The sequence below is a fragment of the Heterodontus francisci genome, chromosome 13, assembly GCF_036365525.1.
Source record: "Heterodontus francisci isolate sHetFra1 chromosome 13, sHetFra1.hap1, whole genome shotgun sequence".
In the NCBI taxonomy this organism is placed as follows: domain Eukaryota; kingdom Metazoa; phylum Chordata; class Chondrichthyes; order Heterodontiformes; family Heterodontidae; genus Heterodontus; species Heterodontus francisci.
In genome coordinates, this window is record NC_090383.1 from 92,040,129 (window position 1) to 92,065,834 (window position 25,706).

Below are 25,706 nucleotides of genomic sequence, written 5' to 3' on the forward strand. Positions count from 1 at the left end.
GCGGCGCCAGCTTCTCCTGGACGGGAAAGCAAAGGCGCATGAGTGCCGCACATTGTGCTGAAGATCGGGATGGATGGGAGAGGTATTTTAAATAGTTAAACCAGGGTCCCGTCGCAGAGCGGCGGAGGGGCCGCCACGGAGCTTCCGCACTACTGGGAAAATTGTGCCTGGCAATCCCAGCGTCAGGTTCCGTGGTGGCCACTGCCACTCTGGCACCCCCGCCACGAAACCTGACGTTAGGTTGAAAACAAAATCCAGCCCAGTGTGAACACAAAAAACTTGGACAATTGCACACTAGTGCAAATTCTCCGCATTGCACCATAGCTTTAATGTTACTCACATCAATAACTATACTGTACTATTAGTCTATATATTATATCAAGATTTTGTTAATTGTGAATCTTGCCAGATTTGCAGCTTACTCTTGTGAGCTGCTGACTGTATTGCTTCCTTTTAATTGAATTTTTTTTTAATGCAAAGATGACGGAACTGAAATTATAATTTCACCACAAAATTAACTCCTGGACATAAATCGCAAATCAGCCTTTTCATCATAAATGTTGCTAAAAGAAATTAGTTTTATAAAGGATCCTAGCCAAGCCATGTTTGGTCTTAATTCCTGGCAGAAACTGGTTGGGTGATCTGTGTGGCAGTTAGTCCGTGGCTGGCTCTCATTACGTACAGCGGAAATCATTGAAATTCTTCTTGAGTCGATTCTGTTTTTGGCTGGGTGGTCTGTTTTTGCGTGGGCTCTCTGGAAAGGTGAGATAATCTTTTATGTGACAAGAAATGCCAATTTTTCCAATTATTTCTGTGTCGCATTATGTGGTCACATTGGTGAAGGGCTACCTTTTTCATGACCAATAAAGCCATGATCTTGACCCATATTCCCCCTATCCAGACTTACACTCTGTTCAAAGTGGTATCGATTTTTAACCAGCAGCTTTGTTTTCTGAATGCTCTGTGTAAGCTGCATCACAGTAAACATAATCACCGAGATCTATAAGAGATTAAGGACTCAACAATTTATCAGCTGTATTTGATTAACTGAGCATATTTTGTTACATTCTTCTGCCCTACATCTGGAAACCCAACATTCATGTATTAATTATTTGGAATGATGGGAAATTAAGAAAAAAATAACAAAACTTGCTTAAAATAAATCTGGCGGAAGACCATTTGGCAGAGAGTATACATATGGGATGGGAAGTGCACAGATCTAATAGCTTCACGTTTATACTAATGGATGTGTTGTAGACCAGAACATAAGTGTGGTTTTGTGAAAAGTAGATCACATCAAAATAAACTGATGGACTTCTTTGATATAGTGTTCGGGATGGTAGATAGATAAAGGAGGATCAAGGCATGTATTTTCAGAAGACATTTGATAGATAATGGAAAAAGATTGCCTGCTATTATTGAGGTACATTGAAATGATGGCAATCTCATGGCATGGATAGGAGATTGTTGAAAGATTGGAGGTGGACCAGTGGAGTGCAAAGGACATTCTTTGATTGGCAGGCAATGATAAATAGTGGCACCTGGGATTATTTGCTGTCGCAGGCATAATCTGCGCAAAGTTGAATCTTTATTCTCATTTTTGCAAAGTTTGTCAAATGTAACATTCAAGTGCACTGCCCTAATAAAAAGATGGTTGTGTCTTTGCATGCAGGGAATTAAGAGTTTGAGAGCAGATAAATCCAGGGACACATACTGCTCAACTGCCCTTTGGTATTATTTTTCAGTATTTAATATCTTGACATCTACTATGTACAACTCATTCATTTAAAACCTAGGTACAAGTTCCCAATACTCCTTTCCATAATGGAAATGAAATAAAACAGAAAATTGACTGCTAAAATAAACTTAATGTGAAAGCATCACTTGGCTCTGCATAATGTAAATTTGGGTTTGCCCAAACAAACATGGGATTCCTTTGGTGGAATTGACACACATGGCTCTGTGGGCCCAATATGTCAACGGAGAGATGTACCGCAACCGCAAAGTGCTCCCACTTCATTAAGGTGCAGTTGGTGTACGATCATGCCCAGAAGATCCTGTCAGTGAATGCCCACTATTCTAGCAGCAGCCACGACAACTTCATCCTTCCCCAGTCAGCCATACCCGCCATTTTTGGCCCACCACGAAGAACCAGAGACTGGCTGCAGGGTGACAAGGGAGGCCCACTCTACCCCAGCTCATGACTCCCATCCTCCATCTTACCACATGTGTACAACATGCCTACAATGAGAGCCACGCAGCCACTAGGGAAGCCATCGGCATTCTTCTAAAAACAGTTCTGCTAACTGTACCACTCGGGGGTCTGGTACTCGCTGGAGCGTGTCTCCAAGTTCATGGTAGGATCTGCTGCGACCTCATAACCTTGCTAACAAGAGGACACAGTCCTTGCCACTAGGCCTTCGGAGGCCACTTTGGGTGAAGGAGGAGGAAGGGAGGAGGTATCCAGGACTCCTTCGCTTGGATGGACTGTCTGTGAGCAGGTATTCAGACTCCATCTCCTCTGAGATTTTATCCTTACATCACAGTTCCTCCACAATTCCCTATCTGGCTAAAAGGCATCAGCAGGGGTACTGGTGGAGAGGTAGTGGTGAGAGCACAAATACAGTCCTTCTGAGAGAGAACAGAATGTTCATGGACAGTGCAGCCACTGCTGCTCCCCCAAGTGGTGCTGCAGTAATCCTAGTAATCTGTTGAGGGCAGATTGCAGATCTGCTGTGAGTCCCTGCCAGAATCTTTGAGTATTGGTCTCCGCAGCCGTGATTATAGCAGCCTGAGCCTGCATTGCACCAAGCTGGGCTTGCATGGCAACAAGCAGGGATCTGAGCTTCCACTGCAACACTGAGATGTTAGGTAGCCTCTGTCTGTGCTGCAATAAAAGCTGAGACCTCTGCCACAGGACACTGCATCACTGGTGCATCTTGCAGTTGGCCACCACTTTTACGCTGGAAAAGAATGGGCTCCACACTCTAGATGAAGCCCTGTGCCAGGTTGGAACCAGATTCTTCCATGTTCCTTGATAGTGACAAAAGGCTCTGTGGTTGACCTGCCAATGCACCAAGCAGCTCTATCTGCATGCCCATTAGCGTTCTCCTGTACGCCACCCCATCGAAGTCCTCTGCAGCAAAACTTGTCTGCGCCCTCACTCTCTGGTGAGCTGGCACGCAAACTATCCTCCTAGCCTGGCTGCGCCCAGTTGAGCCAGGTGACTCATCACTTGCAGAGTCCGACTGTATGCTACCCACTAAGGTACATGCAGCACCAATATTTAAGCCGTTGGCTGCAATTGTCAGGTCGCAGATTCTTCATCAGACGTCTGGTACTGCTCGTTCCTTCATGATGAGGCTGCACTGACTGGCCAGGTGGCAAATCCTGGTGTATATGAAAGTAGAAATGCAGAAGGACAGTGGGTGGGGTGGAAAGCAAGAGGTCCATGGTCACACCATCTGCAGCTTGCACTTCATGGCAGTTGGCAGGATGAGGATGAGGTGGGATTTGAGAAGGGGCATAAGGCAGGAACATACTGTTATTCTGATTCAATGTCAGACTCAATGGCCTAAGATACAGCCGGCCCCATAATGCGGAGTAACGTCTCCTCCAAAAGGCTCAGGAGATGCAGATGTATCTGTCCCCCGCTGGGTCTCTGCTGTTCCCTGTGGTTATGTGCCACCTTGCCCTGCAAGGGAGAGAGGGAAGAATGTCAGTGAGTGTGTTGCACTATGTTTGGGTGATGTGCCTGCCATAGCTGAACAGCTGGAGGTATGTGGAAGCAGTGAGAGGTAGGTGTGAGTCTGGCAGCATTGGTTAGCGTGTGAGGGTGAGGTGAAGTCGCTGAATCTTGGGCATGAGTCCTAATTGCTGATGGGTGAGTGATCGGGCTGTGGTGCATTGAGCAGTGTGAGGTTGGTGGTGCAGTGAGTAGAAGATGTCCTCGGGGCCAGTCTCTGGGTATTGTCCTCCCTGGCCACCTGCAGGTGCACTGGACAGCATTTTTCAACTTTCTAAAGCTCCAGTAGAAAAGTATAGCAGTATTAACAAAATCGTAAAGACACATGCATGTGTGTGTTGCGGTCATGTGCCTAGGAAAGGCAGCACATATTCATCTTACATTCATTTATATTGTAAAATACTCAGCTACACTTGGCATGTTTGTTGATTTCATGTCTTGACAAATTAAGGTAATTTTTCACAATATCCATTCTTTAACTGAGGGCTACTTGCAACTGCTGCAGGAAGTACAAAAATATTGTAGTCTTACAGTGATTTCCCAAGAGTTGCCTTGTTAGATTTTTACTTCCGCCCTCAAAACTAGATAAATCAACAACAAAGAAAACTCTTCCAAGTGATTTTGGCAAACAAAGTAATTTTGCATGTACATGACCGCATTCCTAACTTTGCCAGTAGCATTCCTTTCTATTACTCATTCCTTTTAACTTGTGTTTTTAACATGCTCTTTTCCTCTGCTGACTTAAATATTTATATTTCTTCTTCTGAATGTTTTTTCTTCCTTCCACTGTAAGAACAGCTACTTCAGATTTCTCCACCCACTCCCACCACACATCCAGGAAACAGACCCAGACTTGTGCCCCATAGTTCATCCTGGTATCCACATAGGAGTGACGCTACCTCAGATCCATAACCCAGTTTTATCAACGCAGTATTAGTTATGATTCACCAGAAGTGAATCATACAGTAGCAATCGCATTCACCTTAGAATAGTTGATTGGTGAATGTCATTGTGATGCAGCAGGGAGTACTCTTGTGTTGTTGATTTGAATGCTGAACATGTAATAAGTTTTGTTAAATATTTTGCAGCAGATTTAATGGCCTATAGTGCAAGTTTTAAAATCATACTCTGTGTGTGTTAGCTGTAGTATTTTTTCTGTTTTGTTATCCCTTTTGTAGCACCTTGTGCATTGCTGAGGGAGGCATTAGTATCTCTCTGGAGTTTAGAAGAATGAAAGGTGATCTCATTGAAACATACAAGATTCTAAAGGGGCTGGTTAGGGTAGGCACTGAGAGCTCATCTCTGCTGGTCGGGGAATCTAGAACGTGGGGGCACAGTCTCAGGACAAGGGTCTGATCATTTAGGACTGAGATGAGGAGAAATGACTTCACTCAAAGGGTTGTGAATCTTTGGAATTCTCTACCCCAGAGGGTTGTGGATGCTCCATCATTAAATACATTTAAGGCTGGGATAGACAGATTTCTGGTCTCTCAGGGAATCAAGAGATATGGGGAGCAGGCAGGAAAGTGGAGTTGAATCCTAAGATTAGCTATAATCGTTCTGAATAGCGGAGCAGGACCGATGGACCACTCCTGCTCCTATTTCTTGTGTTCTTGTGTAACTCCAGCTGGTGAGATGTGCTGTGCAGCCTAAGATTAATGTTTTATGTTCCCTGTGCCATGTTGCCCACTCCCAAATAGTTGCAACGCCGCAACAGCTTTCATTGCTTCAGGTGACCTCTCTCTGACCCTGCATTTTCCAGTGGGTACAGTGTCAAAGATCACAAGTAGGCACTGGAGCTGCTGTGAGTTTTTTGATGCTGATGGCCTGATTAACATTTGTAGCTTACTTGGGGTAGCCAGAGTGCATATGTTGGCCAACAGACCCCTGTACCCCTTAAAATTCCAGTGTGAAACAGAATATGCAACATGTATAGTTTGCTACATGTACCAAGATTTGTTGTGAAGCTAATGCACCTGGGGAAAAAAAAACTTAAGTTTGGCTGGTGTTATACTTTGGAAGATGCTCATGTATAGTAATAGTTTGCATTATTCAGACTAAAGAAGGAAAAAAGCTTCAAGGGGGCCATAATCTACAGGTCTTCCTGGCGGAACCTGCAAATTAGATGGGACCTGGAATACGCGAGGGCGCGACCTAACCTTGGAGCTTCTAATTGGCCTCCTGGATGCACAGCATCTGTCCAATCCAAACAAACCTCACAATATTGGAGCTTCCCACATCTCCAGCCTCTCAGAAGCTTGGCAGATCATCAGTGAGACCAGCTGTACCAGGTTGGCAAATGTTTGGGATCATGGATTCATGAAGATTTAAGCCTGGGATTTAACTTTAATTTTTCAACCAGCCCCCTTGCAAAAGGGGCTCTTCCCTTTTCTTTTGGCAGGGAAGATGAGTGGGAATTAAGACCTACCCTCCTCCCCCAGTCCAGAAACCTCCACTATGATTCCTGGCCTATTTAGTATGGTGGGCATCCACTGTCTGCATTAAAATTATAGCTGACCTCTCTCTGACCCTGAATTTTCCCATGGGTACAGTGCCAAAGGTCACTAGCAGGCACTGGAGCTGCTGTGGGTTTTTTTGGTGCCCAGTTCTTTCCAGTTCCATTTACTAATTGTTAGCAGTAGGTGCAGATTGATTAATTGGGCTTTTGGGGCCCTGTCTGATTGTGGCTTGGAGCATTCTAAATCAGAAAGAACAGTCGAGATCGCCAGTCAGCACTTAGCAGTCAGTGTCATTGCAACTTACATAAAAGAAACTCTGACTGTTAGCATGCCAATGGATTTAAGTACAGAGGGTGTGCTGATGAACCTGGAGAAGCCAGCCAGGCTGAACTGGTGGGTGGAGCTGCTGTGCAGTATTCGTCAGCAATGTATAACAAGCTGACAATTCAAGATTCTCAATGGAGACATATAGCACTCAGTGAAATGCATGTTGGATCTTTAAACAACCGGTACTCCCTTCTCCACACAATGAAAGCATGCTATGCTGAAAGCTGTAGGAATACCTAATTCATTTATGTTCGTTCATATGCCATGTGTGCTTTCTGCTGTGTGCTTCTGCTTCTAGGTTGTTCGACTGTGTGCTCCCCTGATTAAAGTGGTACCATGGGGGGATAGGTGCATAGTCAAGTAGAGAGTTGCATGGGGTACAGGTACCCTTATCTGTGACTGATTCTGATGATCTACATCAGTGTCAAAGGCATTCGCAGAATATTACAGCACAGAAACAGACCAGCCAGTTCAACTCTGTGCTAGTAATTTTCTCCATATGAACCACCCTACTATAATCCTACTCTGCTGTTCACTCCCGATACCAGGAGTCAAAGTTGGTGGACGATGAGGCCGCACTGGGAATCCACAGAAACAGTTCCTGGTAAGGCAAATACAGTTTGGGGTAGGAGGTGGGGGCAGCAACCCCAGGGTAGGAGAGACCCAAATGGATAGCAAGAGGAGCACTCCATAAGGACCCTTTAAAAGTTACTACACAAATAAGAGCTTATAGTGTTGGGTGCGATATATTAGCATGGATAGAGGGCTGTCTAACTAACACGAAACAGAGAGTCAGGGTAAATGGGTCATTTTCAAGATGGCAAACTGTAACTAGTGGAGTGCCACAAAGATCAGTGCTGGGACCTCAACTATTTACAATCTATATTAATAACGTGGATGAAGGGACCGACTGTATTGTGGTTGATGATACGAGGAGAAGTAGGAAAGCAAGTTGTGAGGAGGATACAGTGGCTGGGATTTTATCCAGGCCACAGGGGTCTCGACCTCTGACAAAAACACCGGCAGGAACCCCGCATCGTCTGTGGGAGACCTGCCGAATCCAGTGCCAATTAGGCAGTTAACTGGACAGTGGCGGGCCTTCCATGGGATCAAGGACCCCGGTGGCAGAAGTCCCGCCCTCTGAGAGCTACCAGCCAATCAGAGGCCGACAGCTCTTTAACTGAGCAGCACCTCCGCAGAGGGGGTGGCTGCTCCCAGTGAAGCACCTACTGGGGCCCAGGAGCACCGTTGGACTCAGGCGACAGATAGGTCATGGCGGGAGGGGTTTCAAAAGTTGGGGGTCGTTGGGGAGGGGGGTGTGGGTGTTCAGGAGCAAGGGCTGGCGGGGGGGTGGGTAGGTGTCTTTCAGTGGGCCCCCCTTCCTGATGCCAAGTCCCTCATTCAGGCACCATGTGCCTTTTAACAAGGGACATCCCCCTGCTGCCAACCATGCAGCCAGCAAGCAACCCATGTTTTTTCTTGCCGTGCTTCCCGTGCGGCGACAGGCCCACCACCGCTGGGCTAATTGCGGAGGCAGCGGGCATTAATTGCCCACTTAAGTGCCTCAATTGGTAGCAGGGCGGGAAGGCCATTCACAGGCCCCGGACTTAATTTTGGCAGAGGCGGGAAGGTGGCCAGATGGCGGGATCCTCCCCCCACCGCCAACATCCCACCTGATTATACATTCTCCCTGCCTCCAAACCCACCAGGCGTGTGAGGATAAAATTCCCCCCAAAGAGTTTACAAAGGGATATAGATAGATTAAGTGAGTGGGCAAATATTTGGCAGATAGAGTATAATGTTGGAAAATGTGAGGTTGTTTTGACAGGAAGAACAGAAAAGCAGAATATTATTTAAATGGAGAGAGACTGCAGAATGCTGCAGTACAGACGGAACTGGGTGTCCTTGTACATATCTTTGATAATGCCTCTGTGAATTGCCTTGGGGTGTTTTCTTATTCTAAAGGTACAATATAGACGCAAGCTGTTGTTACTACATAACGTGCAGCAAACAAACTGCAGAAAGGCAATTTCTTTGGGAATTTCATTGGCACACCTACATTTAAAAGAGAAAGAATAGTTCTTGAGGGATTGAAAAACAAAAGCAGGTTTAACTATAATGTCAAACGTTACGTACACCAGGGCTGGGATTTAACGAGGAGGCGGTGGCCCCACCCAAAGGCTGGAAGGTCGAGGGCAATCCTGCCTCTGCTGGCCCTGGAATCCAGGACGCTATTTTGCGTGGCTCAGGCAATTATTTGCCTGAAGTTGTGACTTCCACCCCTCTGCAGCAGGATGTCCCGCCTCCAAGAGCTGCCAGCCAATCAGAGCAGCAATCCAAGCAGCACCGCCGGGATTCCTGGACCCACTGGGATTCCTGGAGACTGGAGAAGAAGGTAAGTGGGGTCGGGGCTCACCAGGGCCAGTCAGGTTTAACAGCATCCCCAGGTGACGAAGTGCCCATCTGCCGCTGGTAAAATACCAGAGGTGGCAGAAAGAGGCCCTTAAGTGGCGATTAATTGGCCTAAGGGTGCGCAGGCCAGCCACAATGTCCCTACTGCTAGTAAAATACCAGCGGCAGCGGGTAGGTGATAGGCACGGCATACCCTGCATCCCACCCGATTTTATGCTTCCGGGGGTGGGGTGCGGTGGTGGGCTGCGCAGGGTGTAAAACTCCACAGCTCAGGGCTGCATTTACTGGCCCAAACACTAATTCTTGGGTGTGTCAGAGCAAAGCTGACTTCACCAGCACTATTTTTCAATGGAGGTCAGATGCTGTGTTGCTTCTTACTTACCCACAGATTCCAGTTGGTACCTCCACATTGGGTTTCTTTTCACTTGACGTTTTTTTTTTCCCCGGCACTATCTCTTGTCCTTACCCACCTGCACAAAGGTGAAAATTCAGAATCCACCTTGAGCATTTATTAAATATTGACGCACATTTGCAGCCACTTACCTCAAAGTGAGCACATCTTTTTAAGTATGAGTTGCGAACCATATTTTACACATGTTCCATGAAACTAAATTCTGGCAGAAGGAAAATGCTATGCGAGGGAGCTGATGCTAATTTTTCCAAGTAAGCTGATATTAGAATGTTGCGAGTCAGCTTTGCGCTTTTGGCTCACTCTGCCAGGATTGCAAAACTGGTCTTGGTCTTTATAGTCCATCCCCTTTCATTTCCTATCATGCATTCTATAGTAGCTTTGCATTTATAGTCAAAAAATGAATGACAAAAGACATAGTAAAGGAACAAATAGATTTGTGACATGAAAGTTTTTATGCTTTAATAAGCTACCGGTGTCAAAAATACATGACCTCATTAGATTAAAATTTCCCATACAGAATAAGGTATTAAGAGCCAAGCCATACTGATATTAAATACTTGTAATAAAAACTATGGCTGTGAATATGAGAATTGAAACACAGGCATAATATTTTTAGCAAGATGCTTGCATTGTGTGTTTAATGTTGAGACTGCACCAAGCCTTAAAAAAACCCAAAAGTTTGCCTGCAACCCTAACCCTTCAAATGCATTGACACGTTTGAGCCAAAATATCAGATGATTCCTTTACTTCAATTTCTTTGATTTTAAGAAATTAGTCTTGGTACTTCCTTTAAATGTTTCATTCAGAAAAAAAATCAGTGTTCAAAGAGTCGCTTGAAGGGTTTCCAGCAATGTAAAAACAACTTTATCATTGTAGAGTATATGTATCTAGGTCAAAACTTCACAGATTGTAAGTGTGGCCCTGTTGAATATACAGTGGAGATGAAGTATCAGGAAATGATGTTACTCATCTGTAGAATGCCCTTATAAAGGGAAATTTGAGCTCAAGGTATAAATCAGAAGAATTGAAGCACGGTGCTCCATTGTTTTTCAATGACAATGAGAATTGATCTTTTTAACCCTCAATTGGGAGTCTTTTTGGGAATATTTTGCATGATTTTTTAGTACAGTTAAGTGTAAAATACTTTATTTCTTGCAACAGCTTCATTTATCACACATAGAGCATAAAGGTTTGACCTCAATTTAGCGGGGTCCCACGAAGATCTATGACAAGTCAACAGAATAAAAGAACTGTGTTATACCTGACCAAAGAAAAATACAACTAAATATACTTTTACTTTTTTTTAAACTTTTTTTGTGTTTTGATGTATTCTCTTACTGTGCCATTGCATACGTAAAATATTCCAGCTTTTTAATAAAACATTAATACTAACTTGTTGGCAGCTTGCCATTTTCAAGAAGCCCCTAGGTTACCACCGACCAGAATACCAACTGAATGCAAAGCCAGCACTAAATAATAAAATGATGCTTTAACTTGATTTTGTGAATACAAGTAGAAATCCATTCTGTTTCTGTTAATTGAAGTACCAGTACAAGATTAACACCAAAAATCTATAAATCTTTAAAAGCTTAATATTTAGTAAATGAGCCACCAAAAATACAAAGCTTATTGAAGCTACAGTGTGCAACTGAACAAAATGTCCACATACAATAAATCTGCTTCCTAAAATAACTTTTTAGCAGTTAGTATTTTAATTCACTGATCATCTGTAGGAAAAAATAGTGGAACATTTTAATTGTCTTTTTAAAAAATTGAAGTGCATCCCTTCCAACACTAGAAAATAGCTGCTTTTTAATTGAAAGAAAAGTAAGTTGAGAAGTAGGAAAGAACATCATAATGCTACCAGAAAGAAATTGAGAACTGTTTCCCAAAATGAAAGATGTTTTAGTTGAAAATCGAGAAAGATTAGATTGAACAGATGTGATGTTATAATGGCAAGAATAATAATACACGCAGGTTAATCTGAGAAAAGTCATTATGTGAAGATGTGGACAAGTTGAACAAGTAAATGAATCTTTAAACCACATGTCAATAATAGACGACTTGCAAAATATATCTTTAGAAACTGAAGCAGTTATCACAGTTAAGGCTAGTGGTATATTGCAGAACCATTTAAGTTGCTTGGTCGAGTGCTCTGAGCAGTTCACGTCCGTGCAGAAGTGTTGAGCTTCCCAGTACAGGTGCATTTACTTCACAATCATACCTTGTCAACTCAGGCAGGGAATAAGCCAGAAATGATGAACCCAAAAGGCGGCTTGCCATTCCTACAGTTATAAAAATGGACAAAGAAATGCTGGTATTATGATTATAATTACTTTGAAATATTTATCAACCAAACATTATCGTAGGAAGTGTGAATTTTCCTGTTCAGAATACCATGCACATTGTTGGTTATACAGTCTGTAAAAGTGTAAATTAAAGAATGACATACTTAAAACCAATGTTTTAACAGGTGGAGACAAAATAAACATAATGGGGTATATATTGGGGTGCACCAGGTCACAATCCCTGCACCTGAGCAGTGAGGGCCGGGACACCCCGATATTGGGTCTTAGGTCTCAATTCAATGGGGCCGGTGAGCTGCTGGCAAATCGTCAATGAAAATCAAGCCTCTGCTGGCACAACAGCAGTCCTCAGATCAGTGAGGAAGGGTGGGCAAGCAAGACTCGGCTAAGGGAGGGGCCATCATTACTTGTGGGGGGAGCAATCAGGATTCAGGTCAGAGGAATCAGTGACTGGACCGGGGGTGGATTGGTGGCCATGTCAGGGGAGATTGGTGGTCGGGAGGAGGATGGGAGTGGCCCACGTTTTTTTAATTTGGGGTCGGAAAGAGACCTCCTGCTCCCCCAGTTCCACATTCAGCTTAGTATGGGGCCTTCCTGTTGGTTAGCGCCAGGTTGTGCTGTATGAGATCAGCTGTGAAATCTACAATGGGTGCTTCAAGAAGCACAGGACCTTAATTTACAGAAATTATTCTTCACTTTTACTGTTGCTGGCATGTGCTCATGCTGCCAGCACAAATTTCTTTCCCAATATGGCAGGAAGCACGCTTCCACTGGAAATGAGCACATATTCCTGCCCATCATATTGGGGGCTTAGCAGGCCGGTTACAGCACAAAAAAAGCCGCTGCGCAGTCGAATTGAAGCCCAATATATTTAACATTTACACGGATTCTACGACAACAGGCTATATCCTTAAACATAGAAGATGAGGCTGGAAGTACTCTTCATTTGAATTAATTTGTACAAGATGGTGAATGAATAGAGTGGATTGCCAAGGAAGATAGATCACATCAGCAAATTTCAACCTGGTGAAAATTTAAAATAGCGGGGTATAAGAGGTAGTGTGAAATGTAATATTCCAAATCACTGGGAATAACAGTTGGAGAAACAATGATCTTTTCAATTCTGTACATTTATGTTCCTATGTAATTATTCTTTTTAATGGTAACTACAGTACAGAAGATTATAAATAGTGAACCCACATTGACATTTAAAGAGGTCATTCTGCTATTTGCTGTGCCCTGGTTAGTTTGAAAGTTCACCAAAAAGCCTAACCTTTCACTTTTGACCTTTTCTGGATGTTGCCAAGATTGCAATTGCCTGCTGCTCAACAGGTTGTTAGAGCTGAGAAATCATTTGATCCATATTAAGTTGTCCAGTGCACAGAGAGTTGTCCATTGTACTGCATAAATATGCTTTTATATGATCTCTTGATTTAACTGTATCACTTTTACTGATTCAGTTTTAACTTGTCCCCATTAAGATCTTCAGCCATGGGGGCATTGTACCTATGCTGCTGGTGATTTCCTTTCCCCTACCCTCTACCCCAAAACTACCTATTATAATCCCACTTCTGTTCTCTTTTCACACAAGGGTAAATCTTGACTTTGTGTGTTCGTGTCAAATGAGTAATAGTGAGACAGCATCCCATTTTACACCTCTCATGATTTTTATTTCCATTTTAGTCAAAGGATTCGCTTTCACCTGTTTAACACTATTGCACAAAGTTAAAATCTACCCCAGCCTTTTAATATTGATCTTCTTATTTTTCTTATTTTCTTAAGTGTCATGATTGACTGGACCTCAGCAGCCAGTTCAATTATCTACTTCCATTACTTTCAGTGGGAGGAAGCCGCTAAGATGGGATTTGCAAAAAAAAAATGAACTTGAGTTGCAAACAAAGTCAAGAATAACAATACATAAATTTGTATGTCGTAGTTGAACTTCTGCTTAATAAACTATTAGGTTGAATTATATTTTAATACTCCAAGACATGAAACAAATCATTCAAGGTGATGCAAATGAAAAGGAATTGAGTACAGGAAAGGACCAGGCAAGTACACAATATTACATTATTACCTGTAAGTGAACTTGAACTCCAGGATTTCTTCTGTTTTAATGGGGAATCATTTTCAGTTTTAATGCTTTTCATTCTCTTCCAAAGCATCTGTGAAGAAGCGTTACTGCTTTGTGGGTCTTCAAATAGAGATTCCTTAAACAGAAATAGGATGTCAGTCCATTGAAATCCATTTTACCACATAGTACAGATAAGACTATACAAGCTATGGATATTTTAGATGCTGTCTTCAATTTGAAAACACTTCAATATCTTTAGCTGAGGTTAAATTCAATTTGAAGTACCTACTGTGAATGGATTTAGCAGGGTTCCTGACGAGCTGATGGCAGGTAATCCCACTGAAATTAATTCCCTTTATTTAGCAATTGCAAAAAGGAGAAGGGCCTTGGTCATCCCTGCCTAATAACCTCCATTAGGTTGTGCTGATTTTGTACGTCCTTCAGTTTCTAATTACAAGAATGTACTCTTCCACGAGTAATCAGCTCCACTAAACACGTGTGTCCTTATTAGGACATAAATGCCCTCAGTGCCCACAATTAACATGCCAAATGATTGCATGGATTGCAATAACCAGCATGTACTTCACAATAACTTTATTCTGGCAGTCAATCTACCTGATCAAAAGATACCTTTTAAAAAAAATTGACAATGAGTGTAACTGGGTGAATGAGCCAGTATTTTTGTTTATTTTATTTTTAAACCCAGTGAAGTGCACTCTGGGGATTATGGAACTCACATATTGTGAAAAGCTGGTGGGAGCAAAGCTCCGTACAACACAATATTTTGGAGATAATAGGACAGATTTTGACGAATCAGGCAGCTGACCTGTGGTGCATGTTGGCCACCACCAGATATTGCCGATGGGAGGCCTAGTCCATTAAGAGGAGTGTGCCTCATTGCCAGACACCTGTCAAATTTCAGGTGAAGAACGGGTATCCTGGGGCACTGTGGCGACTATGGGCCCGTGCAATAGCAGGTGGCCTGCATCCTGACATGGCCTGCGAAAAGGTACATTGTGGGTGTCTATACGCAGTGGGATAACCCAGGGTGACAACTGTCCCATTTATTTTTGTGCAGGAGAGAGCTTGCACCCTCAAGTTCTGTCCTAAAATGGTAATTGGGGTCGGGTGGATATCACAGGACCCTGATTTGCGCATTAAAAAAACATACTGCCTGAAGCAAGACGCATGTTTTAGCTGCCTATTGGTTGGGCCCTTTGAAAATGGTGATGGGCTGAGGGCCGGTGTGAATAATTCAGTATGTCGTTTTGGGCCAGGCCACCCAAGTTAAAATCTAACCTTGATATCTCAATTTCAAACTTTCCAATCCTTTAGTCTTTGCTGCACATTAGAAACAATTTAAACAAAGACAGAAGTAAAAGTTTAATTCTTTTTATTCTTTCATGGGATGTGGGTGGCACTAGCAAGGCCAGCATTTGTTGCCTAGCCCTAATTGCCCTTGAGAAGGTTATGAGCTGCCTTCTTAAACCGCTGCAGTCCATGTGGTGTAGATCTACCCACTGTGCTGTTAGAAGAGGAGTTCCAGGATTTTGACTCAGCAACAGTGAAGGAACGGTGATATAGTTCCAAGTTAGGATGGTGTGTGGCTTGGAGGGGAACTTGCAGGTGGTGTTGTTCCCATGTATCTGCCATCCTTAACCTTCTAGGTGGTAGAAGTCGCGGGTTTGGAAGGTGCTGTCGATGGACCCTTGGTGAGTTGCTGCAGTGCATCGGTGGTGGAGGGAATGAATGTTTAAGGAGGTGGATGGGGTACTGATCAACCGGACTGCTTTGTCCTGGATGGTGTTGAGCTTCCTGAGCGTTGTTGGAGCTGCACTCACCTAGGCAAGTGGACGGTATTCCATCACACTCCTGGCTTCTGCCTTGTAGATGGTGGACTAGCTGTGGGGAGTCAGGAGGTGAGTTACTCTCCTCAGAATTCCGAGTCTCTGACCTGCTCTTGTAGCCACATTATTTATAAGGCTGGTCCAGTTCAGTTTCTGAGCAAGGTAACCCCAGGATGTTGATAGTCACAGAGAATCACAGAATAATACAGTGCAGAAGAGGCCCTTCAGCCCATCGTGTCTGCACCGATGCATTAAAGACACCTGACCTGTCTATCTAATCCCATTTGCCAGCACTTGGCCCATAGCCTTGAATGTTATGACGTGCCAAGTGCTCATCCAGGTACTTTTTAAAGGATGTAAGGCAACCCACCTCTACCACCCTCCCAGGCAGTGGGGAATTCAGCGATGGTAATGCCAATGAATGTCAAGGGGAGATGGTTAGATTCTCTCTTGTTGGAGATAGTCATTGCCTGTGTTGTGAAAGTATTTCCATTTTTAAATATTTTTTGAGGTCTTGTGTTTTAGAATTAGATTAGATTAGAGATACAGCACTGAAACATTGTGGAGATGGGTTCATTGGAGGACTGAAATTATTCCATAGATACTGGACTATTTTTTGAAAAGGGTCATGGGAAGGATTCTGTTTAAAAACATTTACTGGATGTCACATGTTTTCAGTTAAGTAAACAACAGGTGCCTTCTAACTATGGGAATGTTTACAAAAGAAGTGAGATGTCAAGATTTATGGTGCTCAAGAGTGGGTTTCATTTTTTAATACTGTTTTGAGTCAGTTGGGTTTGCAACCTGCGAAAAGAAATACCCAGCTCATCTTTTTTCCACCTCGCTGAGAAACCCTGCAAAATCCAGTGTGTGATAGCTAAAACCCCTGATGTCGCATTTCTCCTGAGAAGCTTCTGGAAGACTTCCACTCGACATCTCCTAAACGAACTGCTTCTGAAAAGATCCCAGTGACCCACCTATGTTTACTCGGACACCAGACTGTATGCCATTTGGAACATGGCATATCATCCTTTTTCTTCAAGAATTAACAAGTATTTTGGCCAAAGCATCTTTATTTTCCCTTTGTGTGTGTTGGATATTTAGAAGGGAATATATATATATATATATATATTTACGGTCATATTTCAAACTGTGCGTTAAAGCTTTGCATCTTTATTGACTAAGCCTTGTTTTATAATAAATTAATACTTTTGTTGTTTAGTAAAGAAACCTGGTTGGTGGATTTTATTCTGAAACTAAAATAGAGTATATAATTGGCGCATCAGTAACTGGGTACACATTTAAATATATGTTGTAACCTGTGGAGAAGTGGAACTAGAGAAAGACAGTGCACTCCTCCCGCCTTGGTTGTAATATCTGGCACTTGTGTGGTGTGAATGTTACTTGCCACTTATCAGCCCAAGCCTGAATGTTGTCCAAGTCTTGCTGCATATGTCCAGGTTATAAATTCCCTCACTAATACTTCCAGGCTTAGATTGTCCAAGTGCTATCGGGAAGTCTGTAGTTGTGTACTGTTACTGTCAATTGGGTTATACGATGTACTGATGTGATGCAGCCATGATTTTGGTACTGACGCCCACCTTTTTGGGAAAAGGTTATAAACTGTCTGCCAGGTTAAGTGTAGTCATGTCAGACAGTATTTTAATGCTGCATTCCAACTGAGCTTTGGGTGACATGGCTTTATTTTGGCACTAATAACTTTTTGAAGTGATCAATCCATATAAGATGGATTCACATGGCAGATAATTTTCAGACCTCCTTCATATCACTGCTGACCTAAGAGAGGAAATATCATTCACAAGAATTTTGTGCTTAACTAATGTCATTAGGTATCATGAGCTGGGGGAACTGGTTGACATACCAACAACAATTTGTATTTAACATCTTTAACATATTAAAGCCTCCTTAGGCACTTCATAGGGGTGCTACCAAACAAAGTTTGACACCGAGCCAAATAAAAGAGATATTAGAACAGAGCTTGATCAAAGAGGTAGGTTTTAAGGAGTGTCTTAAAGAAGGAGAGAGAGGTAGAGAGGCAAAGAGGTTGAGGGAGGGAATTTCAGAGCTTGGGGCCTTGGCAGCTAAAAACACGATTGCCAATAATGCAGCAATTAAATGGGGGATGCGCAAGAGGCCAGAACTGGAGGAGCACAGAGACCTCAGAGGATTGTCGGATTTTAGGATTATAGGAAATCGGAGCCGGAGTAGGCCATTCAGCCCATCGAGCCTGTTCTGCCAATTAAACAGATCATGGCTGATCATCTACCTCCACACCATTTCTCCCCACTATCCCATATGCCTTGATGTCATTAGTATCCATAAATCTATCGATTTCTGTCATGAACATGCTCAATAATTGAGCTTCCACAGCCATCTAGGGTAGAGAATTCCACAGATTCATCACCCTCTGAGTAAAGAAATTCCTCCTCATCTTAGTCTTAAATGGCCTGCCCCTTATTCTGAGACTGTGTCCCCGGGTTCTAGAATCACCAGCCAGAGGAAACATCCTCTCCACATCTACCCTGTCAGGCTCTGTAAGAAGTTTGTAAGTTTCAATGAGATCACCTCTCATTCTTTGAAATTCTAGAGAATACAGACCCAGTTTCTGCAATCTCTCCTCATAAAATAATCTCGCCATCCCAGGAATTAGTCTGGTGAACCTCCGTTGCACTCCCTCTATGGAATGTATATCCTTCCTTAGATAAGGAGACCAAAACTGTGCACAATACTCCAGGTGCGGTCTCACCAAGGCTTTATACAATTGCAGCAAGACATCTTTACTCCTGTACTCAAATCCCCTTGCAATGAAGGCCAATATACCATTTGCCTTCTTAATTGTTTGCTGCACCTGTATACTAGCTTTTAGTGACTCATGAACAAGGACACCCAGGTCTCTTTGGACATCAACACTTCCCAACCTCTCAACATTTAAGAAATACGCTGCCTTTCTGTTTTTTCTACCAAAGTGGATCACTTCACACTTATTTACATTATATTCCATCTGCCATGTTCTTGCCCATTCACTTAGCCTGTCCAAATCCCCTTGAAGCCTCCTTGCATCCTCCTCACAACTTACACTCCCACCTAGTTTTGCGTCATCTGCAAATTTGGAAATATTACAATTGGTCCCCATATCCAAATCATTTATGTAGATTGTGAACAGCTGTAGCCCAAGCACTGATCCTTGTGGATCCCCACTAGTAATAGCCTGTCATCCTGAGAATGACCCGTTCATTCCTGCTCTCTTCTTTCAGTCTGTTAACCAATTCTCAATCCATTGCAGTATATTACCCCCAATCCTATGTACTCTAATTTTGTTTACTAACCTCCTATGTGAGACCTTATCAATAGCCTTCTGAAAATCCAAATACACCACATCGGCTGGTTCTCCTTTATCTATGCTACAAGTAACATCCTCAAAAAATTCCAACAGGTTTGTCAAACATGATTTCCCTTTCACAAAGCCATGTTGATTTTGCCCAATCATATCATTATTTTCCAAGTGTCAGTTGTCTCATCCTTTATAATTGATTCTAACATTTTCCCTACTACTGACGTCAAACTAACAGGTCTGTAGTTCTCCAATTTCTCCCTTGCTCCCTTCTTAAATAGTGGGGCTACATTTGCTACTTTCCAGTCTGCAGGAACCCCTCCAGAATTTACAGAATTTTGAAAAATAACACCAATGCATCCACTATCTCTATAGCCGCCTCCTTCAATACTCTGGGATGTAGCTCATCTGGTCCAGGGGATTTATCAACTTTCAATCCAATTACGTTTTTGAGTACCAGTTCTTTTTTGATACTAATTACTTTCAGTTCTTCATTTTTACAAGTCCCTTGGTTCCCCAGTATTTCTGGGAGATTTCCTGTGTCTTCATCTGTGAAAACAGACACAAAGTAATTGTTTAGTCACCCCACCATTTCCTCATTCTCCACCACAAACTCTCCTGTCTCCACCTGCAATGGACCCATATTCGTCCTTGCTAATCATTTCCTTTTCACATACCTAAAGAAGCTTTTACAGTCTGCGTTTATGTTTCTAGCTAGCTTACATTCATAATCTCTTTTCCCTTTGTTTACCAGTTTCTTGGTCCTCCTTTGTTGAACTCTAAATTGCTCCCAATCCTCTGAAGGACATTATAGATTAGGGAGGGACGATGTCATGGAGCGATTCAACAAACAGGATGAAATTTTTAAAATCAACTTGTTTCCAGACTGGTAGCCAATGTAGATCAGCGAGTACAAGGATGATAGGTGAATGGGACTTGGTGTGAGTTAGGATACAGGCAGCAGAGTTTTGGATGAGTTCAAATGTATGTAGAATGGAAGATCGGAGACCAGCTAGGAGAGCATTGAAATAGTCAAATCTAGAGAAACAAAGGCATGGATGAGGGTTTCAGCAGCAAATGAACTGAGATGGCCTGGAGTCAACTATGTTACAGAGGTGGATGCAGGTGTGTAGGTAGTCTTAGTGTTGAAGTGGATATGTGATCAGAAGTTCATCTCGGGGTTAAGTATGACATCAAGGCTGCGAAAGGTCTGGTTCAGGCTGAGACAGTTGGTGGGGGAGCAATGGAGTTGGGAGCTAGTTTGTCGCAGGGACAGAAGACAATGAGTTGAACTTTTACTTACCTGACCTGCTGGAAGCAGATGGGGCAGAAAGTCGTGGAGTCCTGGTCCAGAAGCTAGCCTGATTAACAGGCTGGCTTACAGTGGAGCAGGGAGCTGGCCGGTGAAGGCCACAGGGCCAGCTAAGTCCAAGCTGAGGGGTGGGCAATCTCGAAGGCAGGGGAGGAGAGTCGATCTTAGAGGGTGGGCGGTGGTTAGATCGGGCACCTCGGGTGGCAAAACCGTGTGAGGTGCCTGATCGTGGAGGCTCCTCAGGCAGGCACCTGCATCCAGGAGGTAGACATAAAGGCACTTACCTCCTGAATCTGCCAAGTCCTCGCCTCGATAACGTTGCCAGGTTTCTAACCCGCCTCCTTGGAGCAGGTTAACTGGCATCAGTTAAAGCTGCAAATGGGTGGATTGGAGATGGATTTGACTCAGGAAACAGATTTCTCAGACTTTAATTCTCCACCCAATCCAAAACCACTTTTTTAGGTTAAAACACCCCCCAATGGCTCAGATCTTTGCAATATTTAGTTGGAGGAAATTTCCGCTCATCCAACAATGGATTTCAGACAAGCGCTGTGACAAATCAGAGACAATGGAGTGATCACAAGAGGTGATGGTGAGGTACAGCTGCGTGTCATCAGCATACATTTGGAACTTGAAGTTGTGTTTTCAGATGATGTGGCCAATGGACAGTAAGCCAATCCTTGGGGGACTCCAGAGGTAACTGTGAGGGAGTAGGAAGAGAATGCATTGCAGGCGAATCTCTGACAGAGGGTTAACCAGTGCTTTTTCACCATTAAGGCCCAGATTCAAATCTAACCCATAAAGTCCTCTTTCTGTGCTGGCTACCAGGTTTCTGTTTGAATGAGCTTGGGCAGTCTTGATTCACTTTTGAGTAGGTGCGCCTACAGTACAAAACTGCCCATAGTTGAGCTCACATTGACACTGAAGGGATCATGCAGCACTCAGCTGAAAAGAATCCCCGAGCTCTACTCCAGTTGACCCAGCAGAGAAATCCTCTGGACTATTAGATTTCTTCCAGATATTTTGTTCATCAAAGAAGCCTGCTCATTGTCGATTTATGGATTAGAAATTGGACTGAAATAACAACAATTCGAGCTGTTGTAATTTTACGTTATTTTAAGATAATCTTTGCACTTTTCAATTTGCATTACGGATATCTAAATACATAAGAAATAGGAGTAGACCATACAGCCCCTGAGCCTGTTCCGCCATTCAATATGATCATGGCTGATCTTCTGCTTCATCTCCACTTTCCCGCCTGCTTCCCATATCCCTTGATTTCTTGAGAGACCAAAACTCTGTCTATCTCAATTTTGAACATGCTCAACAATGGAGAATACACAGCCCTTTGGGGTAGATAAATTCCAAAGATTCACAATCCTCTGAGTGAAGTAATTTCTCATCTCTATCCTAAATAATCGACCCCTCATCCTGAGACTATGCTCCCGTGTTCTAGATTCCCCAGCCAGGGAAACAACCTCTCAGTGTCTACCCTGTCAAGCCTCTTCAGAATCTTGTATGCTTCAATGAGATCACCTCTGATTGTTCTAAACTCCACAGAGTATAGGTATGGCCCAATTTACTCATTATAGAGCAACCCTCTCATTCCAGGAACTAATCTAGTGAACCTGCTCTCCCGTCTCCAATGCAAAATATATCCTTCCTTAGATATGGAGACCAAAACTGCAGACCGTACTCCAGGTATGTTCTCAACAAAATCCTATAAAATTGTAGCAAAACTTCCTTATTCTTGCACGCCAACCCCCTTCCAATAAAGGCTAATATGCCATTTGCCTTCCTAATTGCTTGTTGTACCTGCATACTAACTTTCTGTGTTCCTTGTACATGTACACCTAGGTCTCTCTGAATATCAACATTTAAAAGTTTCACCCCTTTTAAAAAAAAAATCTGTTCTTACTACCAAAGTGAATATCCTCACATTTTCCACATTATACTCCTTCTGCCACCTTTGTTGCCTACTCACTTAACCTCTCTCTATCTTTTTGCAGCCTCTTTGTGTCGTTCTCACAGCTTACATTCCCATCTCGCTTTGTGTCATCAGTAAACTTGGATACGTTACTCTCGGTCTCTTCGTCTAAGTCATTAATGTTGAATGTAAATAGTTGAAGCCCGAGCATTGATCCTGTGGCACTCCACTAGTTACAACCTGCCAATTTGAAAATTCTGTGTTTATCCCTACTCTCTGCTTCCTGTCCATCAACCAATCCTCCATCCATAGTAATACATTACCTCCAACTCCACGAGCCGTTATCTTGCATACTAACGTTTTGTGTGGCAGCTTATCAAACATGCCTTTTGGAAATCTAAGTATACTGCATCTACTGACTCCCCTTTATCTACTGTACTAGTTACATCCTCAAAAAACTCGAATGAATTTGTCAAACACGATTTCCCTTTCGTAAAACCATGTTGACTCTGATCATACTATGATATTCTAAGTGCATTGTTAAGGCTTCCTTAATAATAGCTTGCAACATTTCCCCAACAACTGATGTCAGGCTAACTAGCCTGTACCCTCCTTTCTTGAATAGCAGTGTTACATTTGCTAACTTCCAATCTGCTGGAACCATTCTAGAATCTAGGGAATTTTGGAAAATCATAACAAGTACATCCACTATCTCTACAGCAACCTCTTAGAACCCGAGGATTTAGGCCATCAGGTCCTGGGGATTTGTTGGGTTTTAGTCCCTTAAGTTTCTCTAATACTTTTTCCTCTGGTGTTATTAATTACTTTGCGTTCCTCACATATTAGCCCCTTGGTCGCCCTCTATTTCCGATATATAATTTGTGTCTTCTACAGCCAAAGACTTGCAGGTTGATAGGTAAATTGGCCATTGTAAATTGCCCCTAGTGTAGGTAGGTGGTAGGAGAATGGTGGGGATGTGGTAGAGAATATGGGGTTCATGTAGGATTAGTATAAATGGGTGGTTGTTGGTCAGCACAGACTCGGTGGGCTGAAGGGCCTGTTTCAGTGCTGTATCTCTAAATAAAATTTTTTTTAAAAATACTGTGGAGAGACGCAAAAATTATTTGTTCACTGTTTCTGCCATTTCCTCATTCCCCATGATAATTTCTCCTGTCTCTGCCTCTAAGGGAGCAATGTTTACTTTAGCTACTCCTCCTTTTTATATACTTGTAAAAGCTCTGTTTTTATATTTCTGGCTAGTTTACTCTCCTGTTCTATTTTCTATCTATCAAATTTTTGGTCCCCCTTTGCTGGTTTCTAAAACTCTCCCAGTCCTCAAGCTATAATACGATTCTTCACAACATTATAAGCCTCTTCTTTTAATCTAATAAATCCTTAACTTCCCTAGTAAGCCAGGGATGGATCATTCTTGCTGAGTTATTGCTTTTTAATGGAATGTATTTTTGTTGACATTTTGAATCGTTTCTTCAAGTGTTTCCCACTGTTTATTTACTGCCATTCCTTTTCGTCTCTTTACTCAATCAACTTTAGCCAGCTCTCCCCTCCTACCTATGTAATTAGCTTTGTTTAAGTTTAAGATTCTTGTTTTGGATGTGAGTACGTCGCACTCCAACTTAATATGGAATTGAATTGTATTATGATCATGAGGTAAGTTGAGGTTTCTGATCACCATTCTTACTGATTTTTTTGGGTCAAACTACAATGTCATCTGTTTAAAGTTGCTGCAGATTTTATATCCTGCAACAGCACAAGATTTTCCATCCACTAAAGGATGGCATTTCCACTGATGAAAGCTCCCCATGGTATGTTAATTGGGATGGTTCAAGAAATACAAACAGGCTCAGTGAAAGTCAGAGAGGGCTCTTTACACACGACTGAACTTCAGTTAAGCAAATGCCCAACTCGGAGGTCTACACAACCTTGTCCACCAAAATTAATTGTAACCATGATTGTAACCATGATAGTTTCTACAGATAGCACTGGTGGCTATGAAGACACACATCATATACAACAAAAGCTATTGTAACTTTTTTCACTGTCGGCACATTAATGAGTAGTATGGTTTTAAAACTCATCTTTCAGAGTGATCACTGAGTCAGAAAGGCCGATGAGATTGCAGCTAAAGCAAAAGACAGTATAGCTTTAAATGTAAAAGCAAAATATTGCAGATGCTGGAAATCTGAAATAAAAACAGAAAGTGCTGGAAATACTCAGCAGGTCTGGCAGCATCTGTGAAGAGAAAAGCAAATTAACGTTTCAGGTCTGTGACCTTTCATCAGAACGGTTCTGATGAGAGGTCACAAACCTGAAACATTAACTCGCTTAAATTTTTCTGGCCTCCTCCTATTTAATATAAATTACACCAGACTACAAAGTGCAGATTTGCCTCATTACAATGGAGATTGAGTAAAATAGACAAGTCAGGTCCACATGAATCTTCCACCTTTAGACTTTGCACTGTATTTCCTTTTTGAAACTTACTTCAGTGCAAATCAAGTTGAACAATTTCAAGCGAGCTAACTCAAATTTGATTCAAGAACACATTCTTTCACTCTGTGTGACTAAATTAATTTTAGTTTGCTGCTTTGGATGAAAGGGCTGTACATGTTGATAAGCTTGTTCTTGCTTTGTATAAAATGAGTGGAGCTGGTAATACAACTATTGAAAATAATTGAGAACTCTTTAGTGTTTACAAAATGAGTTCGTTTTATTTTATTACTTAGAGATACAGCACTGAAACAGGCCCTTCGGCCCACTGAGTCTGTGCCGACCAACAACCACCCATTTATACTAACCCTACAGTATTCCCATATTCTCTACCTACACTAGGGGCAATTTACAATGGCCAATTTACCTATCACCTGCAATTCATTGGCTGTGGGAGGAAACCGGAGCACCGGGCGAAAACCCACACAGTCACAGGGAGAACTTGCAAACTCTGCACAGGCAGTGAGCTGTGAGGCTGCGGTGCTAACCACTGCGCCACTGTTTCTATCATACCCTGGCTTCTAATCAAACAATAGTGCCAGTATCAAATTTGGTAATTAAACCATCATCTTCAACCAATTTAAACACAGGAAAAAAATATAAGCATCAAGAAAAGTGCCATAACTGATTATTTGAAAATAAACCTACTGCTGAGAGTTGGAATATCTGCTCTTCAAAATCCAGCTGCAGTTTGCGTTTTAAGTTGTTTCTCAAAGTCATTTCCGTGTTGATGTCTTTCCCATATTGTTCAAAGTTGTCCAGAGACCTAATACAAAGCAGTAATATGGTGTGAAACTCTTTTTTTCTACTCTCCCCTCTCCTCCTCACTTCTGAAGACAGTGAGGCTGAAATTGGTCTTCACCAGTGGCGCATAATGACCTCATAGTGAAATAGCAGCCCGTTTTACACTGCGCCCAATTTTAATTTCCATTGAAGTTTGGCAAGGGCTAATTTCATCCCCACTGATTACCCGGTAGGGTATGGTTCCACGGGTGCTGATCACCATTTGGTACATTGCCAAAGTG

At 42.6% G+C, this 25,706-nt stretch overlaps 1 protein-coding gene across 2 annotated transcripts in view; it reads right to left on the reverse strand.

Moving 5' to 3' along the window:
* Nucleotides 1-9,788: 9,788 nt before the first annotated feature.
* The window catches only part of epas1b (endothelial PAS domain protein 1b), a 154,070-nt gene continuing 138,152 nt past the window's right edge, over nt 9,789-25,706 (reverse strand). For both annotated transcript variants that reach the window (XM_068045188.1, XM_068045189.1), the window contains exons 13-15: nt 25,330-25,447; nt 13,739-13,871; nt 9,789-11,640 (exon numbers count right to left, since the gene is read on the reverse strand). In XM_068045188.1, the coding sequence (XP_067901289.1) occupies nt 11,489-11,640; nt 13,739-13,871; nt 25,330-25,447 (403 nt within the window). In that variant the 3' untranslated portion in view covers nt 9,789-11,488. The remainder of the gene's footprint in view (nt 11,641-13,738; nt 13,872-25,329; nt 25,448-25,706) is intronic.